This window comes from Megalops cyprinoides, chromosome 8 (genome assembly GCF_013368585.1).
Source record: "Megalops cyprinoides isolate fMegCyp1 chromosome 8, fMegCyp1.pri, whole genome shotgun sequence".
Classification (NCBI taxonomy): domain Eukaryota; kingdom Metazoa; phylum Chordata; class Actinopteri; order Elopiformes; family Megalopidae; genus Megalops; species Megalops cyprinoides.
The window spans coordinates 7,510,379-7,530,712 of NC_050590.1; the positions used below are offsets into that span (position 1 = coordinate 7,510,379).

The 20,334-nt window shown below is 44.9% G+C and overlaps 1 protein-coding gene across 1 annotated transcript in view; it reads right to left on the reverse strand.

The window, feature by feature from the left end:
• Nucleotides 1–15,812, reverse strand: part of smad6b (SMAD family member 6b) — a 32,199-nt gene extending 16,387 nt beyond the window's left edge. Inside the window, exons 1-3 of the mRNA XM_036535467.1 lie at nucleotides 14,278–15,812; nucleotides 9,509–9,565; nucleotides 8,315–8,392 (exon numbers count right to left, since the gene is read on the reverse strand). Of these exons, the coding sequence (XP_036391360.1) occupies nucleotides 8,315–8,392; nucleotides 9,509–9,565; nucleotides 14,278–15,076 (934 nt within the window). The 5' untranslated portion in view covers nucleotides 15,077–15,812. The remainder of the gene's footprint in view (nucleotides 1–8,314; nucleotides 8,393–9,508; nucleotides 9,566–14,277) is intronic.
• Nucleotides 15,813–20,334: the final 4,522 nt, after the last annotated feature.

The following is a 20,334-nucleotide window of genomic DNA, read 5'->3' on the forward strand; positions in this document are numbered from 1 at the left end:
AGAGGAGTACAAAGGGCTAGAGAGCTTGGTGCTGAGGGTGACACAGCCCAGACTGGACATAACAAACAGACCCCACCCCCAGGGGCTGGCCTCCCGAAATGCAGAGTCGCTGGCTCTTGCCTCAACATTCCTCAGACTCCCCCCACCCCCCTCCTCTACTCCCCCCCCCCCCCCCCCCCCCCCCCCCCAACCATCAAAGAGCCAATTCACTGCCTCGCGCCGCTACCAAAAAACCGGCCAGGTTTTTTAAAACAGGATGCTTGGCCGAGGCCTCTTTTCCCCTCAAATAAACAATCCGCAAAACCTGATTTTCTGAGGCAGGGTGGAAGTACTCGAGTCACATTATTTCCACATCCTGCATCCTGGAGCGGCCGGGTCCCCTCTGGGAGTGCGGCCGGGCAAGCGAACGGCGGGCTGCGGTGGAAACTGCCGGCCGCGTGCCAGCCAGCCTTGAGAGATACGGCCAGGCAGAAGATACCGGAGGGGGTGGGGGGAGTGGGAGGGGGGGGTTGGACAGCCACCACTGATACACTTATCAATCCCTCATATTTCATAACGTTCTGTGTTATTAAATAAAATGGCCCTGACTGAGCTGCTGCAGCAACAGATATGAGAGCCCTGTATCACAGGGGCCTGGGGTTGGTTGTCTTGGTAATCATTCTGTCAGAAAAAAAAAAATCTGAATGAATATAAAAGCAAAGGAAAAAAATTCACAATTTCAATCTGAGCACTTTTGGACCACAGAGTGCAACTTTATCTGTCAAAATCAAGACTGCAATTGCATGCTGGTTACACCTGTCCAGGATACATCTGCTCAAGCTAACTGATGCACGATTAATAATCACATGTTTTGATTGCACAGCTACCTGTTCCATGCCCATAACAGTTTCTTTTGTATATCATGACAGTGAGCTGTAGCCTCGTCTGGGGATGATATGATGTAAGCAGGGTCCGGTGCAGTGCGTGCATTAGATAGCTATCTCTCGTCCTCTTTAAAGGCAATGGAAAGGCACTGGAATGCCCTTGGCGTGAAACTGTGTGTGTAATTCGGAACACAAACACTCGGTTGGATGTGAAAACAAATATGAGTTTTCAATGAGTTTTAACAAAAGAAGGTCTATTAATATCCACCAAAGTTCAGGGCGCCATTGCCCTGGGGGCAAGCTAAAAACCAAAGGGGGGGGGGGGGGGGGGGACACACTGCTCGCCATCACCATAGATTCCCACTGTTCATCGAAAAGCTTGTTAAAACTCGGATGAACAATGCTGGATAGATGGATTGGATATATACTCAGGATATTGTGGGTTAGGTACCTTGCCCAGGGGTACAGCAGCAGTGCCCTAGTGAGGAATCGAACCAGCATCCTTTCAGTTATGAGCCCTGCCCCTTACCACTACGCTACACTTCCTCCCACTGCAGTCCTGACTTTGTCCCCTTTACAGCTCTGGGGCAGAACAGAAATTCTTTAGTTTCGAACGCAGCAACAGGCTCTGGTCAATAACCCATCACAACTCTGACACACATCATATGATATGATATGACAACGGGGACGCCACAGAGACTGCGGCTGGTTCACCCCGATAGCGCAGGCAGGGTGATGTCGTTGTATTCGGTGTACCTGCCTGGGCCTTTCCCTTGGAGGGAAGCTGGAACTGAACTTTTGAGTCCGAGCCATAACCTCAACCTCGCCGTTTGCCGACCTTGAATCTTTCCATGACATACTTCCAACTTTCCCGCTTTCTCACAACGCTGAAGTACAGAGGAATAAAACAGAATAATAATTCAACATGGCAGTTCATGACACATTTGAGGACATGTGGCTTTTAAGATAAAACGAACGCTGGATTACTGGATTACTACAACCATATGGTTCGGACACTCCAACCAATGACCTAGCGTCCAACAAAGCAATGTATATTTATGTAAGTGTATGTACATAAAGACAAAAATACAAACACACACACACACACATAAATATGTATATAATATATACATACATATAACTCTTTATCTCCTCCTGCATCCTGTTGACAATTAGGTTGATGAAGAATGCAAAACCACTGATTCCTTTGTTTACAAGCCAAATGGAAAGAATGCATTTTTCGAACAAATTGGATTTATACGGAGGCAAAAAAAAGGCAGGTTATTACCATCCAGCAAATGGAAACCAGACCTGCAGGCTTTTTCCTGCTGCTATACGAAGCACTGAGAGTTTGGGGGGGGGGGGGCGGGTTACCACTGCTTATAGAGAGAGGGAGAGAGGGGGACAGAGGCAAGAAGAAAAGAGTGAGGGAGAACATTTCAAAGACAGAAAGTGCTTTAAAGCCAAAAGAACGCCATCCTGGTGATTTCTTGGAAATGCTGCAGAGGCTTCAAACTTCTTGCAACATTGTTTCGTCAACTAATCCTCATGAAATTCCAACCAAAAGTCTGGTTAAAGCATAAAGCTCAGGTCGTGTCTAGAGTGGGACCGCTGCACTCTACTGACAGCCTACACACTTCCTGCCTTTGATACAATACATGGCAGCCTCTGGAGTCACACAGCAGCACATCTTAATTTTAATAAGCAAATTCTTCTGTGATTTTTTTGTTTACTAAAAAAAAAAAAAAAAAGAGCAGCACATCCTTACTGATAAGGGCTGTAGTGTGCGGCAGGGGTTGAGATGACCTGACCCACGACCTTTGACCCACGCACCTTCCTGCAGGAGATCGTGTCCTTCCACGGTTTCTCCCCCCCTCAGCTCACGACAACCCCTTTGTTTGACAAAGCAATCAACCCTTCCACCATGCAACACCCAGGCAAGACTAACAACGCAAGGTCAGAGAGCAGTGCGTATCGACACAGAGAGAAGTGAGGTACATAAGCCTGTGTGACAATACTACCAAACAACCGTTGTGTTTAATTGCTTTTTTCTACACTTACAATATTTTGACAAGATCAAATAATGAACATCTGGATTAATGACTAATTTCTTTCCCGGGTTTTCCAGGCTTTCACAGCCTGGCATTCATGCTGCACTTCCCAACACAGGGACACAGAGACTGACCCCACACAGCACCACCCTGCGCTGTGCCCCTGCGCCTCTCCAGCAAAGAACCCCTTTTCCCCTTTTGTTAATGTCTTTTAATTAAATGAATGCCTTGGATGAAAAGAGGATTTTGTTGGTTAAATATTTCTTTTAATCTTTAAAAAAGCAGACATTTTTTTTTTAAAAATGTCTTTAAAACGGCGCCCTTGTCTGTGCGGCTGACAAAGGGGCGAGTGTCCGCAGCGGAAGCCCTCAGAGCATCCCTCGCCCGTCGATCTTATCTCCGCGCCTTCGCTCATGCACCAGCTCTAAGGAAAAAAAAATAAATAAATTCCTTGCCGGGCCCCGAGACGCATTAGCTTTCTCTCCCATGAATGGGATTGACCTTAAGAACAAACAACAAAGTGACAAGTCCCAAATGTATGCGCGGCAAAGCGGAGACAGGCTCCTTGTAAAATCCCGAGGGCTTTCCGAGAGCCAACGCTGACGCCGGTCGAACCGGACCCACGCTGAGAGGGAGAGGGGTGGCGGGGGGAGAGGGAGGAATGGGAGAGGACGGAAGAAGTGCAGAATTAGCATGTGGAGGGATAACGGCAGGGCTGACTTTCTTTGGCTAAAGTGCTGAACGTGAATGAACGTGTATCAACAACAGAGAGGGGGAATGCACAAGCCCTCTGTATTACTGTTCAGAATTAGGACCGGAAACATAATGCATTTCAAATATCATTAACTGTCTGTGGAATGCTACAGTTAACACTTAACTACCAGGATGCAAATGAACAGGTCACAAGTCATTCCTTTCATCGGGTTTAGAAATTAAAATTTGACAAAAGTAGCTATACAGCAAGCTGTAGGTTTTTTGAATTTTTATGAGTTTCCCTTTGCAGTTTCTCAAAAAAAAAAAAAAAAAAAACTCCAGCTGCCAGTTACGTGCTGAGAGAGAGGCATGCAGATTATGAAATGTTAAAGTTATGCTGGTATGTAACTGCAATGTATGGCCCTCTCCCTACTGTGCCATCACATAAGGTAAAGATGTGCTAAAGAAATGGACATTTTAACGCCTGAACAAACCCCTAAAGCAAGAAAGAGGAGAGCAGGAGACCCCAGAGGTCTGAATATCAGCACCGGGCACTAAATCGAGAATCAACTTGCCACTGCCATGTCTGACCAGTATATGAGGCTCCAAAACCCCTGTCATAGACACCAAAGTGCTACCCTTTTAAATCCACTCTAAATCCACCCTAGTTAACATTCTGCTCTGCATTAAGATCTTACTGTGATTTGTGACATTTATTTCATGTATATGTCATATTCTACTCTGTACTGAGAAGTGCTTTGTCATTGATTAAGTGTTTCCATAATCAACAAACTGTCTCATGCTCACAGGTCTGACACTGTTGTCTGGGTCCCACCACTACTTGTAGTCCGTTCAAGGTTCCTCATTCAGGTGTTCGGTCTGCAAACTCTACACTGCAAAGACAGTCAAGAGTCTCTCAGAGGCTTTGTCACAGAATCAAAGAACCAACCAAAAAACTCATAGTGTTTCCAAACCCACACCCACACACACACACACACACACACACACACACACACACACACACACACAGAGTTACAAAGCTCAGCCTCTCCCACTCCCTCGGTCATACAGGAAGCAATGAGATCCACTTCAGAGTGCAATATCCACATCTCCAATGGGCCGCGTCACGGCAGCAAGGAAACAGGTGTGCAGCCAGCCGTGTGCAGCCGACACACGCAGTCACAGTCACACAGACACACATGCACGCACACACATGCCCACATGCACAGACTCACACAGACACAAACACATCCAACACATGCCACTCACTATGACACAAGCATACACATGAGCGTACGCGCGCGCACACACACACACACACACAAAGATACACACACACTTCTACTGAGAGGACAGACACACACAGTCACATCTACACACTGATAATACAGCAAGTCATCTGTTTTGCGACGGTACTGGGAGATGGAAGAGACAGGCTTTTGATGGATTTTGCTGGAGATTACAGTAATTTGAAGAATCTGTGGTGTGTTGGGACGATCTTAGGGGGACTGGGATGTTCAGCTCATTGATCACTGAAGAGAAATGAAGAGAAAGATCTGCTGCTCTGCTCCGGTCGTGCCAGTGAACAGCCAGGTCACCAGGCACTGCTGCAAATCCCATAATCTTCTCCGCTCTGTTCAGAAAGCAGTGTTTCTTCCCTCTACCTGGTTTCAGAAAGCACTTCCACATAAAGGCTTCTTACATTTTCTCAGTATTCTGATGATGAACAAGATCTTCTGTGAACTTTTTTTTTTTTCTGCGAGAGGAACTGTACCTAAAACAAAGTCCCGCTGGTTCCTTCGAGGAGCATAAAAAGGGTAATCCGCTAAACTAAGCAGTTCAAATGTGTTCATCAGCCATTGTTTGACAGAAAGGAGGAATGTTCAGATAGGGGTATTACTGTAGCCCAGGGCTGCTATCTACTGCTGCACATTTGGCTAACCCCCACATGCCCCCTAGCCTTGCTTTTAAGAGCTTAACTAGTTCCTGCTTGGGGAGGTGGGGGCGGTAGTGGAGGACCACACATATAACTGCTGTTAAATTGATCTTCTCTTTCCAAACACTTGATGGGGGGGGGGGACCTCCCTTGTGTGGTTCTGCACTTCTGCACTTCAGGCTAAATAAGATAATCAGCCCAACAGCATTACCCAGATTGCAGGCAAACAAGACAGTCTGCATGGGAATGTGCTCTCTGTGACGAGACGACAGCCCAGTGACCGCTGTGTCCCACGCACTGGGGCACAGAGGAGTCAGGACTTATTTACACAAAGCCCAGGATAACCTGGATAAAAAGTCAGCCTTTCTATGCAACAAGTTTATCTATTAATTTTTTTGTTTGTTTGTTTGTTTTGTTTTTGTTTTTAATTTATTAAACCAAGGAGTGGGGTTCACTTCTGTATTTCAAAACGGAAAGGTTACAGTGGAAACTGACCTCATGCCAGTTCAGTTCAGCTATGACGCCCAACAAATGTAGACGTTACATTACTGGCATTGAGTAGACGCTCTTACCCAGAGAGATTTGCATAGGTGACGATTTTTAAACAGTATCCATTTATACGGCTGGATATTTACTGAGGCAACTCTGGGTCAAGTACCTGGTCCAAAGTAGAGCAACACTGCCCCAGCAGGAAATCACACAAGCAACCTTTCAGTTACAAGCCCTGCTCCTTACCACTATACTACACTGCTGCCTAGACCACACAATGACTTTGTGACTTTCATTTCAGATACAATGAAAGGTGAGCCACTGTGGGACTTTGACATCTTCCTCCACAAAGGGCAAAAAGAGCCTAACATGATGGTTTGTGATGTAGTTACACGCCAGCAGAAAATCTGCACATGCTCAGGGCCCCTAGATGAGAGGACACTGCATGCTTTTCCTGAACGCTCTCCGAGAAACTGCGATGCGTCTCTCCATCTCACTCTTACATCCTGTTGCCCCGTGCCTCAAGGTGTGCCGTTTGCAATAAGCGCACGGACAGCACACATGCTAGTGGAAGGGAGAAGGACCGTGCAGAAACATCCGAAAGCCGTCACTCCAGCGGGTCTCCAGCGGATTCAGGCCTGTAAATGACATCCACCCTCCCTTGCACCCCCGGACCTGGGACCCTGTACCCCCTTCATTTACGGAAGGCTGTGTTTCCTCTCAACGCAAAACACAACTTCAATCTGGACAGTTTATGAATACGGTTCCAATTTCATAAAAGGGGGGTGATTTTTTTTTCTGCAGCCCCATTCACAGAGGCAACAGTTTCCATCAGGTCCTCCCCCTTTCAGCGCCTGGGTGGAGGCTAGCCGGGTGGAGAGATTTGAGGGCCGGGGGTGTGGTGGGGTGGGTTCTGGGGATCTTATTACGGGTTGATCCCACTCAAATATTTTTTTGAAAGAAAAACAGGGAAGGAAAAGCAAGCTCTGTGGTTGAGGTGCTCTCTCCATCCCTCACAAAGAAACCTTTATCGCCAAGGGCTTGTAGACATCTCTAATGGTCTTTAATCAGAGGCGGTGAAGACCAACATAAAAATAAAAACGTATTAAGTGCAAACTTTGCGCATTTATCCAAACACGCTGAAAGGTAGCCGATGAAGCTCAGTGCTGAGGGAATCCGATTAGCTGCTTGGCTCTGTGCGTCTTGTTAATCCTTTCTGTACTGGACAGAGGAGCGCAGTGCCAGACACAGGTCCATTAGGGGAGTTCACAGACAGTTTATTCAAGCGCTCGAACAATCAACATAATACCATACATAATGTATTTAATACCATCCATAACAATAAATCCAGTGTGCCTCGAAGATACTTCCATATTTGAGAAAACAGTATTGATTGCGACCTGAAAACTAGCACGGTCCTGTTGTCCTTTTTCAAGTGGAACCCTGCTTTCTCTCTGGGCCACCAGACAACGTGCCTCAAAACCTATGCATCCCATTCGCACTTCAAGCGGGCAGCTTGACTTCTGGTCCTTCAGGGCCATGCTGGGGGAACTCTGCCTCAGCATTCTGTACGGGCAGGTCCAGCTCTGACCTTTAACCTGCGCAGAGAGCTTCCCTGTCCCAAAGACCCTGCTTTGTGTTGCTGTGTGGGTGTCACACTGGGCACGGCACTGTGTCCTACCCGCTAAGGTCCTGAGCACGTTTCCCTTACGGTCCTCTCAGATCAGAGGACTGATTGCCAGAAGGACAGATAAGGAGGGAGAGTCATGCTTGGAAGGCATGACTCACTGGCCTCCTTGACTCCTTGAGTCAGACGCCTGCACACTGCACACTGAAAATGGCACGCACGCACTGAGCACAAGGGCACTGAGGAGAACTTCCTGTTGTTTAAACAGTGACTCTACCTGACCTTTCTGACCTCAGCGGTGATTGTCTGTGAATGGCGGTCCGTTGGATCTTGGCACGAGCGCATGGCACAGAGGCTTAACTCCTCGACGGAGCTCGGCAATGACCTCATGCGTGTTAACACTTATCTTTCACCAACAACACTTTTCTTCTCATGTTGTAAGACTAACTGTACCTACTGTATCAGGGCAGCCCAGAAGAACAATACTGATGTAAACCGGGATCATGACTCCAGGCAAACACTCCGCAATGTCACTGAGGTATGACTGGTGTCAAAGCTTAAATATACCTGGCATAGTGGGCTACCAGGGCATCCCAGTTCCAGCGAGGGAACTGCCCCTGAGGGCCATGTTTGGGGTGGGGGGGAAAACACTCACCTGAGAAGACCCCCGGTGTGGCATTAGGGGAGCTGGAGGCCTCAGTTTCAGTGTAAGACAACGTTGAATCTGACAGATCTGTGGAGAAGAAAACAGGAAGGGAATCAGTGTCAGGACTTTCAATAATCACCAAACACTTCACAGATGGTAACTGCCCCACACTGAACCATGTGCTGTGCCAGGCTCTGACACCTGTGTTCTCATAGATTATGGTTTTCATTCAAATTGAAATGCACCTATAACACTAAACACAGGCGTTAAGCACTTAATATCAGTTGATTAATACATTTAGCACAGTTCAGCAGGATAGCCAGGCTGAGGTCCCTCTACTGCCTACTCCATGACCCCAGTGATTACAACACACAAAAATATAACGCAACCCTGTTGAACATGCCCATATAGCATTCCTACAAGAACATGTGATGATTTTGAGAGATCTACATGACACAAAGTCATGATAAACACATGCATCAAATTCATGAGGGCAGCCACCTCACCGATTTTCAGTGAAAGCTGATGAGTGGAACCCAGTAATGGCCCATTATGTGAAAATGAGGAAGTATTTTGACTTTGTCAAGTCACGTCTTGCCGAATGTTTCATCATTTCCTATGATCCCCACTCTCAGCAATTCACACCATGACCGACCTTCAGCACCAACAGGTAACTTTCCACTAGAGAAGCATTCCGCTAAAGTCAATGGCATTTCCTGAACCACCCTCACTATTATTCTGTGATCTTTTCTCTTCTGCCTAATTGCCCAGCCAGGGGTAATTTCTGTCTTGTTGCTCAATGACTGGTAGGAATCCATCAGTAACCTCGCAAACCAACCCCATGTACCCCCAAATCAGATAAGTTAGAAAATTCTGGTGTCAAGGCACAATTTGGCAGTCACAGCTGTAATAAATAAACTGTTACAAGCAAAGCTTTTGATTAAGAGACATGCCGCGCCCTGACAGTCATAACACCACAACAGGTCTCATCCATCCCCAGAGGACCCAGCCTTGGGTCTGTCTGACGGGCTGATAAACTACTGCTGACCCAACACTGTTCTTCAGTTTTGCTATGCCCGTAAGGGCCTCCTCAGAAACAATGCTTAACACTCAACGCCGCCAGCTTGCCTTTCCCTCCGTTAAGTGTTGAGACCGAGTATGAGGACAGTGCTGAGAAAGACTGCGGCTGCACTGTTGACTTACCCAGTGGCTTGAGCTCTTCAGTGGGGGAAAGCCTTGAGTACGGGGGTGGGGGTGACTCTGGAACACAAAACATCCACGTTAGGGGTTCGCCGGGACCACAGCGTCCCTCCGCACCATTCCTTTCTGCTAAGGCAGTTGCTGCATTACCTTGGAGCAGAAGTCTTCCGCCCACTCCCAACAAATAAAAAGTATCAATCTCACTTTTGAATATAGTGCTCACGTAAAAGACTGGCAGCGATTTAATTGGAGATATAAGTGGCTACAGTCTGGAGACTAACACAACCATCAGAAAACCACAACCCCCGGCCCTAACACATCAACATACAGTAATCTCCCACCTGTGGGATGCGTGCACAGCGGAAAGAGTGTGTTGGGGTCTCTGGAGCGCAGGGGATCTGGTTTGGGACCTGTCCATAGGCATAGTGTGCCCGGGCCGTGAGCAAAGGTCGAGCCTTTTAGTAAATAACTTTGCAGTTCAATTCCGCACATAAATATGAGGGGAAATGTTAATGTAGTGAGGAGTCAGATGTTTTCAGCATTTCAATAACCTTGTGATTTAAAAAGTACTGACACTGCTAAACATTTTAGCACAGTAAATCTGTATATGAATGTATGTATCAAAATATAATGAGTGAGGTATAGAACACGAAAGTACACCTGTGAAGCATAGGTACTAGAATCACAAAGATATGCTCAAAATGGAAATATTAAACTGAGACACGCAGTCTTACTACCACTTCAAATTATCCCTGTATTTTCAACATATGTCCTTTAACTTCGACCTACAAATAAATGTCACTTTTCTCCTCACAAATAGTATCGCTAGTTCAGAGCAACCACTACAATGAATGAAGTTTTGCTCTGCACATATAATGCCATTTCAACAAATTGTGAATGCTTTGATTTGTAAATTATCACAATATTAATGAAAAACAGAGTACATAGTCTTTTTTTGCACAAGCATTCTGACTATCATAAAGTAAGTTTAGAGCAACTGAATCCTCATCTATCCACCCAACTCTTTTTTTTTTTTTTTACAATGCAATAGATTATAACACCAAGCCTATTTTATCATCTGCTAAGCAAAGTAAATGGCCTCATTTGTTTCTACCTTTTGAGACTCAAAATTAGGTTATGGAGAACAGACCTATTATGCAAAACAATGCCAGCTGTAGATGATGGGGTTTTACATGTTAAGTATGTTACACAATACATCGTTTTATCATAATTTATTGCTGTTGATTCTGATTATGTTTCCTGTAATACATCCCATAGGTGTTTTTGAATATGATTTTTCTTTCTTTCTTAACTTTCAATAAATGGAGCATTCTCAAAAACACCTCTAGGAGTTATTTTTTGTTTGCTGACCAGGATGAGGAAATAGCATTCAGTGAAAAGGCAAACACTGAAAACATACATCATGTATAGCAAGACAATTGCATGAATAACAATATAGTGAATCGTATATGACCTTTGATATACACTTCCTATCGAGTTCATTGTTTGGAAACAGAGCTTTGTTCTGCCGCAAATGACTCCACCAAACACGGTGGTTATTTCGCTTCAGCCACCTTAACATATCAAGCCGTTGATATGAACACTTTATTATCAGGGTTTATAAGTATTCAGAAAATATGTGTAACATGTTACTTAAACGTTTCTGTATGTACACAAAGATACACAAAGATACTTTTCCCCCGTCCTTAGGGTCCAGAATCATATGCTTAAAAGATTATAAGTGAATCAACTCACAAGTTTGAAAATGAGGAGAGAAAACTTTCAAAGCACGCAGTAACCTCGCCAAAAGGAAAAGAGGAAAAAGAAAAACAGAATAGCAGCGGGTTCTTTAAGAGTGGCGGCAGTAATTGCCAGGATCCTAACTCAGTCACTCAGATACACAGCTAGTCAGTCTGGCGCCAGTATTATGCAAACTGTATATTATCACCCCTCCTTCACCTAAATAGCACGAGGGGACCTCCTTAGGAAAAAGGGCTTTTAAAGCGCAACTTGAAACTGATCTCATTTCAAAGGCATAATGCCTGCCCAAATAAAAGAAGAAGAAAAAAAGGTTTTTGTCTATCTAAATCCCTGTTCTCTTCGCCTAGCCGAGCACTGTCTTTTGTTTGGTTTTGTTTTCAGACTGTAGTTTTAACTCCGATGTACTTGTCAAGATTTAGCGATCAGAAAAATAAAGTGGCTAGCGCGTCTGCCTGTTACATTTAAATATTAAAGTGTTTGAGCGCGTGCGCGTGTGTTTACTGAATGGGGGTCGGCTGAATATTGAATCGAAGGGTGTCCTGGAAAAACGAGATGACCTATATAAAGTTTTTAAAAAATGGGTTTAAGAATTGTTCTGTAATAGAAAGAGGTGTTCGGTAATAGAAAGCAAACTCAGTCTCGTGGTGAATGACATGTACGCATGTACGATTTTATAACAGGATTTTTATTCATTAGTATTAACACTTCTACAACTACAAATTTTCCAAACCCACTCCACCTTTAAGATGGTTTTAAGGTCTAAAAGCTAAAGCAGTTTATAAACACTGGATTTTCACCCGCCCTGCAAACGAGGACTGAGCAGTAACGTTTCACAAGCTCTGTAGAAAACTAAGATCAGTTCAAATCTGAAATATAAGGTAAATACTACTTTTATCTGGACGTGCACGAGGGCGTGGATCGTGCTTATGTGTAGAAGGCTTTCTTTGGGGTTGCCCTACCCTCGCAACAGGAGACATCGAGGAAACGCGTGTGAAAATGAGGAACTAAGTACCTTTCTGTCCACCCATATACATTTTTTCGCTCCTTCTTTGGATTTTAAACTTTTTTTCATTACAGCACATTTGTAGTTTACTTCAGGCATTGGGTCTGAGTCAAGGAACATCTCTTTCTTCAACAAAACGATCAACCTTCAATGACTGCTGATCTCCTTGTACATCAAGTCTATACGATTGCTTAAATCTATATATACGTCATTTATGCAAGACAGAATAATAGCAGTTAATAACAAGCATTTTCTGGCCTAATCAACTTTCTTTTGAATACGGATGTAAATGGAATTGTGTAGGTTTCTGCTTTACTTTTTCTGCCCCGTTAATATCGGTGTGTAATGCTTTCTACTGTTGAACAATAACCAGTAAGTTCAAAACAAACAACCGAGCTGCAACAGTTTCCCACATGTTTCCACTATCAGTGCTGAAATTGTGAAATCCAAGTCTTTGATGTGCATGTCACAGCCAACTAGCTCCTGTGAACGCGGATGTTACGGGAGGATCAAACCACCCTCCCAGAGCAAGGAGAGAGAAACACTAAAGCTCGCATCTTCACACGCGATTTCACACGTGGCTCCCGGGGTTAGCGGGGCAAAACGGCCCAGCATCACATACGCAACAGAGCCGGTTGTAGTCACCGAAGGCACCAATGCACATGCATTGTTTGAAACCATCCGAGAGTGCTAGGGTACACATCTGTAAACGTTAAGACATGTTAGACATCTGAGTTATGCGCAGTTAGTTTGAGAGTTTGCCTGTAGCTTACTTTACACTTAAATAGTATACTAGCCCATGTATTAATGGCGCATCACATAAAATGTTTGTTTTCGATGGGAGTTTGCAATAGTTAGAAATGGGACAACTAAAACAGTACGATTTCTATAGTAAGAAGCAGGGCCTATGTGCCTCTGTGCATCTTTTATCTAACGTTAGCTACAAGGCGAAGCTTTAAGGACACTATCGCCATATTAATGCACAGTGCATAGAAATGCATTGTGATCATATTAGCACATTAACTAAGACGTTCATACCGCTCCGTGTTATTAACGTCTTCTATCACCTACATTTGAACTCAGGTCTGATCAGCATATCCAAATAAAAAAAGTCAACTCCGGAATTATTATGATGACGCTTGCACAGTCCCACCATGGTCCATTGCTAAAATGTAAATTTAAGATTATTTATCCAAAACCTATATCTTCAGTCCTATGAAGAAGTGGTCGTCATTCTCTGAACGGGTATGTTGTCCGGCCATAGCGTTTACGTACACAAAATGTATCAACACATTAAACATAACGTATGCCTCTTCTTTCTGGAGGTAACCTCAGTTTCTAACAAAACATATTAAGATCACAAACCGTATTAGTGGGTATAGCTGTATTATATTATTCTACCACGAGCCCATATGGTAACGTATTTCGTTATTAAAATATGTTTTTCCCAACATTATGTTGTCAGTGCAGTATGAAAAAAATATTTTTATACTGTCCCCTTTCCAGACTCCCTCACATGCACCTCGCCATACAGATATGGTACTTTTTTCAGTTAAAACTTGCAACCATCCATGTTTAGTGATGCAAGTCTGAATTTCAAAAGGACATGACAAAGTCTGGTACTGTCTCGTAATTCCAAGCAAATTACTATGCGCTGAAAAGAAGTCGCCAGGAAGAAGGGGCCAGGTCAGAAATGCGAAAGCGTGCACCTAGAAAATGTCAAAATGCTTTCCCATATTTAATGAAGATGTGCATATGATTCAATGCGCATAAGACCTGAAGGTTCTACTCCGGACAACTTAACCCTCTTGTTAAAGCACACATTCGCATGAATTGTGATTCTATCAATCACAACATGAAATGCAACAGTAACACTGGAAACAATACAAACAGTACCATTCGTAAGTGAATATAAGCTGCGTTTACTCAAGTTTGTTTTAGCTTGTGAAGTTTCGAAAATCTGCCTGAACATCAAGGGGTGCCTGTAGGTCTGAACAGGTGCTCTTACCTGGCCCACAGAGACGGCTGTAGTGGTAGGGGTTGCAGCATACCACCGGGCCGTCATGAGCCCCGAAGCTCTGGCACTCACAGAGCGGTTTCAGTTGAGCCGTGTGCTGCAGGTCGGACCAGCGGTACAGCTTACAGAGCAGGAGCTGCGGCGGTGCCATATGGCCGCCAAGCCGCAGCTCTGTCCGCGATACCATAACACAATCGCTCGGCATCCCCCCTTTAGACTCCACGGCCTCCAACAACGTATCCAGCGGTTTCTCCTTTAGTCTTTTTAAAAGGGTGTAGGTGGCAGTCTTGAGCTCCTGCTCAACTACCGATCGGGGTTTCACCTCCTGTGCCCCAGGAGAACCGGCGTCCCGGGAACTACGGTTCCTCAGCACAAACTGGCAAGAACCAGGTTCCTTACCCCGAGCCGTCTCTGTGCTTCTGGGTCCGGTGTGGTCCCGGTCTTTGAACAGACAGCATGTCACCGTTTTGCATTCGTCCTGTGCGGATCGGGGGCTTCCCTGATCCAGCACACACATGGCACCCCCATCTTGGTCCAAAATGACCCTTGAGCCGCCGCTGCCGCACTCGGCGGAATTTCTGGTGCACTCTCCCCCGAAGTCCCCCTCAGGCGACCAGCCTCGGGTCACCGGTCTGAGCTCCGTTTTGGGAATCTTTTCTGGGTTATTGCCGCACAGATCGTCCCGACCCCCCTCGCTGGTATTGCTACTTCCATCTCCCCCTTCTCTATCTGGAATCAAACGGCTTCTCCAGAGTCGCCGCACAAGACCTGAGCGTTTCGACCTGAACATACGATAATTTATAAATCTAGATGTGTTTTACTCCTGTTCAGATCTGTGTGGATTCAAATCAGTTTTAAGGCCGCCGTACAACATTAATGGTTTGTATATGCCGTGCAGGGCACGCACAGCCGAATGCTGTATATATGTGGCCAAGCCGCAACATTAGAGTAGGAGCTACACTAGTATGTTGCATTAAAAAAGGAGAAGAGAAACAAAAATATACTGTTACATAGAAATCAAAATGCATTCACTTCAGCTTGAATCCTTAGCTGGAGAACATGGAACACTGTAAATGCTTCGGTTCTTATAAGGCAACTGCATTGAAAGCACTTGCAAGAATCCCGAAGTAATGCCGTGCTATTCTATTCCCATGGTTGTAGAAACTACATTAACGTAGTACTATCCCAAGGAAACACTGCGACAGAAAACGATCGGCTTGCTCTCTTGCTGTGTTTTTGGACTTTGAAACACCCTCGGCTCTTTTTCTCTTTAAAGCGGCACTCGGCACATGAATGAAGCAGCTCCGCTGCGAATTAATCCCAAGAAAAGCCTTTCAGAACTCGCGGTCCCAGTGGTTTTTCCGCGACATTAAAGTACTCGTTTACAATCCCGAAATATCCATATATTCAGATGATTGGTGATGAACAATCCTTAAAGGCTCCGACGTGCCCCTGGCTCCGTGTTCAGATCTGGTCAAACAGCACCCCAGATTTCTTTCTTTCTCCGTTTCTGTCTTTTTTCAGTTTCTGAAGCACACACATACACACACACGCGCACGCACACACACACACGGGGCCCCCGAGGAAAGCTATGGAGCCATTGGCTGATTCCCATCATGTGCTAGTCTAGACACTTTGGCGGCTGTGAGCTGCACTGATTGTTGCGCAAACAAGGTTTCAAGTTTCTTAACTCTTAAAGGCATAACATCCACCTCTTCCCCGTTTAAGACCGTTCTCCATAATGGCAATATGCAGAGGGCATCTCCGCTCTCAGACAAACAGGCGACAAACAAATAACGTTTTCAACAAAAGATTTTGCTCGGAAAGCCCGTTATTATTGCTGACGTTCATAATTTCCCGATTATTTTACATGACGTTTCATATTTGATTTTGTGACAGTGGCTGAATCGTGCTGTGACAGAATTGCACGGACATCATGTGCACACCCCCCCTCCGGCTTTGCAATTGTGCCACGGGGAGCACGTTACCTGCACACAAGGAATTTTCACTGGAGCGGGAAGCCCACAAAATTCCATCATATGACCTCATGACGCACTGGGCCCCTCATTTGTGTGCGAATTCCAGCCACAAGCATCAAACTGGAAGTTTGAATACCTTCACAGTTCCTCTCCAATACTCGGATGGCCAGAGTTTTATGTATTTACTTTGTGGTTTTATTTGTCTGATTACTGCTGCAAGACGTTATTGGTTAAGTATCAAGAAATACACACACACACACACATATATATATACATAAAATTGAAGCCGCACAGTACCACACATGATCAGCTTGTGTGCCAGGACACTTATTGACGTAGAACGCACAACTTTCGGCTGCAGTTTTAATACGTGGTAATCAACATATTGATGTATGAAGGAAGGCTGAGAGAATAACGGATTTTTGCCACTGAATGAGTTCCATCCAGTCTAAATTAGTGTTCATTGTCACTTAAACCCAGCAATGTCGTACAATGGCCTGCATTCTTAACCCACTTGTGCATAACAGTTGTTTGGAAGTGGGGGAAATCCAGGTGTATGTCTCCAGAGATTTGTCTTTATTCCAACGCTTGTCATATTCTCCAAGTTTGCTTGAGCCTTTTAATTTATACAGTTCCGGTTTCAGAATCAGCGCTTCAAAATGATGGGCGCAAGTATTTGTATTTTTTTCCACTACAGGAGTGTTTTACTGTCGTCATTGTAACTGTATCTGGCTAGGGGTAAACACAAAATAGTTGCAAACATAATATAATATCAACTATACTACAGTAGTAGTAATATAACATCAACAGCAATAATAATAACAATACCAATAACGAATATAATACTAGCGCATGTATTATTATTATTATTATTATTATTATTATTGTTATTATTATTATTATTATTATTATTATTATTACCGGTTCAGCCCTTGAAGAGTTAACGCGCTTTCAAGTGGAGTCAGTCAGGCGCGGCCACACCCCCCGATGTATTAACTTGCTCAGAGTAGCAAAAGTTCAGGAATGAGGAACGCCGATTGGCTCTCATCTCTTCTCGTCTTGCCCCCCTGAGACAAGGATTGGTCCAAAAAGGAAAATAGACGCGCCCACTACGGGTTTGTGATTGACAGTGAATGAAAGAAATTCCCCTATCCCCAGGACGTTGACGACAATAAGCGTGCATTGCTTCAAGCTTTGAATCACCGAAGCCAAATTTAAGCACGGTATGGACGGAACAGTCAGAATTTAAAAGCGCGATTATCTGACTACCACGTTACGGTAAGGTTATGTGAAAGAACGTTGTCGAAGAACCGAGAAGCGATAACCTTCAGTTCTTAAAATAATATGATGAGGATTACTGATGTTTGACAGCTGGCAGGTACCAACATGAGTTTTGGTTGTAATGTTGGTCATGTAAATACCTAGAAAAATGCCTGCGTGGTATTGTTCACTTCTCTTTCTTTCTGGGTCTCCTGCAATCCCTGATGTGAATTTCCCTGTTTTTATCTAAACTGAGCTTGAATATATTCACAAGATTTTTCTTTTTCACTGGGGCAGAGGAGGAGATGTACAGAGTATTTTCGTTCAGGAGGATTCGGTGTCAGTCAGGGGTTGACAGTGTCATCACTCTGCTCCCCCATTGCGGTGATCAGAACTGACCCCTATCCCCCACCCCCAATCCACCCCCCACCCACCCCCTCCACCCCTCACCCCCTAACCTCACCCACCCCAGCCGCTGCAGTCCTGTCTCACATAGGTGTTGCGGTGTAAGGGTCCCAGGTGAGAGGTCTACCTTGCAGACGGATAATAGCAGGAACTCCCCCCTCAATGACAGGTGAATCCCCGGGCTGCACAGCAGGACCGGCCCCCCATTCTGTGGTAGCCCCCAGGCAGAGCTCTGGGGCTGCAGTCTCCAGGGAGTGCGTGCTGTTTTTAATGCCCAGCGTGGCTCGGTCTTGCGCCGAGCACGCCAGGGTCAGATTAACACTGCAGCGGGAGGGCAATAATGGTTAGAATCGCGACTAAAAATAATTAACCTTGAATGCGTTTGGGTGCGAGGGAAGCATTTTTGCTTTGTGGGCTTCAGAGCTAAGAGCAGCCAGCACCCCTCCCCACAATCCCCCACCCCCCCCCTCCACCCCCCCTTCCCCCATGGAGGAGTCATGAAGACTGTATACAGCGTGCCAGTCTGCGTACAGGAGTCAGATTTCTTTAACAGGGTCAGGGGGGTCATGAAGGCTGGACACAGAGGGCTTCTTGCCTGCACTGCGTTGTGGGCACCTGTTCCCGAATGCGTTCTCCTTTGTAACTCAATCACACGTCGGACAGGGAAACGAAAACTGTTATTGCAAACCGCGCTTGATTTTCAGTCATTCCCACACACACATCGCCGTTTAAAGCAGGGGAAAAATAACAGCTATGATGGGCTGGTAAACTGACAGCCAGAAACAACAGGAGTCATAACACTTGGCAGTGCAATGCAAGCACCATCCACTGAATCTTGTTTTCCTCAAAGTTTGGACCAGTGACAACTTATATTTGGTTACACAGGTCTTCTTTGGATCTAATGGATTCTCACTAACACTGTGTGCGGATGCATACCTTGTTTAGCCAGCCACGTCGGAAATATTATTCAGAGGCTCAGAGTAAATATGGAAACAACACACACACACACACACACACACACACACACACACACACACACACACACACACACACAAAAAAAAAATCACTCAATCTTAAATTAAAACAAAGAAAATCTATTTAAGGCTGTTAAAAAAATTAATAAGGCCAGTAGCGATGTGACAGAACACTATTGGTAACAAAGTACCTCCCTGAGAGGCCCTTAGCAGCCGTAATTCAAGGGATTGGAGGACTGTGAGCAAACGAACGGACAGCACTGTGCATGTCTCCCCTAAGTCTGGTATTGAAATAGCCAAGAGCACTTCATTCCTACACTGAAGTTGGCAGCTATGGCAAAATGTGTTTGCTTTTTTTTTTTTGCCTGCGTAGAAATGAGAGAGAAAAAAAAAAGAATGATCAGGAAGGCAGCGGCAAAGCTTATCGTGTTGTACGATCTCAGCAGCGGCTAGCCTTATTTATTTATGGAACGTATTTCGCTGAATGACAAGGAGGCGATTCTCTGAACCAAAATATTCCTGCATTGTTTTATTAGGGCACATGCTTCGGCGTTGGAAAGTGAGCGGAGACAGAATGCGAAGTCGTTACACGCTAAAAAGGAGAAGGATTTGAACTGTTGTGCCACCCTGTGCTTGATACATGGCAGCAGAAAAAGCAATGCTAAAATGCAGCGATTTCATTTGCTGTACACTTTTTCCAATGTGTGCTATTAAGGTCAAATTTTGTCATCATTCTGAATGGACTGCGTAGCTTCTTTGTAACTGTTCATGGAAGCTTTTGACAACTAACCCTAACCTAATCCACGAATATTTTCAGTCTGTAATTTGCCACAGGTGTCTGTGAATGTGCACAGGAATGGATATGGTCATTCAGGATTCCACTCAATTACCTCGCTACACAAAAGAGGATAATTACAGCAATGTTGCATTGTGAAGTCAACGCAATGTGACTTCACAATGCAACAAATCTGTGATTATTGCCCTCTATCTGATTATTGCCCTCTATCTGGCAATAATCACAGATTTGCATTTAACTGCATTTTGCTCTGGTGATTTTTTTTTCAAAGCCTCCAAAACTTCTTACATACATCATACTTCCTGAGTTTCGCCGTGTTATTGAACCCATTGACAGATGTTTTAATAAAGAGATTCTGATAACCTGTCCTGGGGAGGAGAATAGCAGTCGTTCGGGGATTTGAACAGCAGTTTGGGGATTTGTGGTCAAAGGTCTGGTGCACTATTCCCTACCTCACACAGCTGCTGTAATGCATGCTGCATGTGCACAAGAGCACTAGTAAGTGTCTGCTCACAGAGGGTGTAATTGAGTCTCTGTGCCTAAAACAGGGTACAGCTGTTAATACAGACAGCCCCCTGCTCTCTCTCTCTCTCTCTCTCTCTCTCTCTCTCTCGCTCAGCCTCACTCTCTCTCT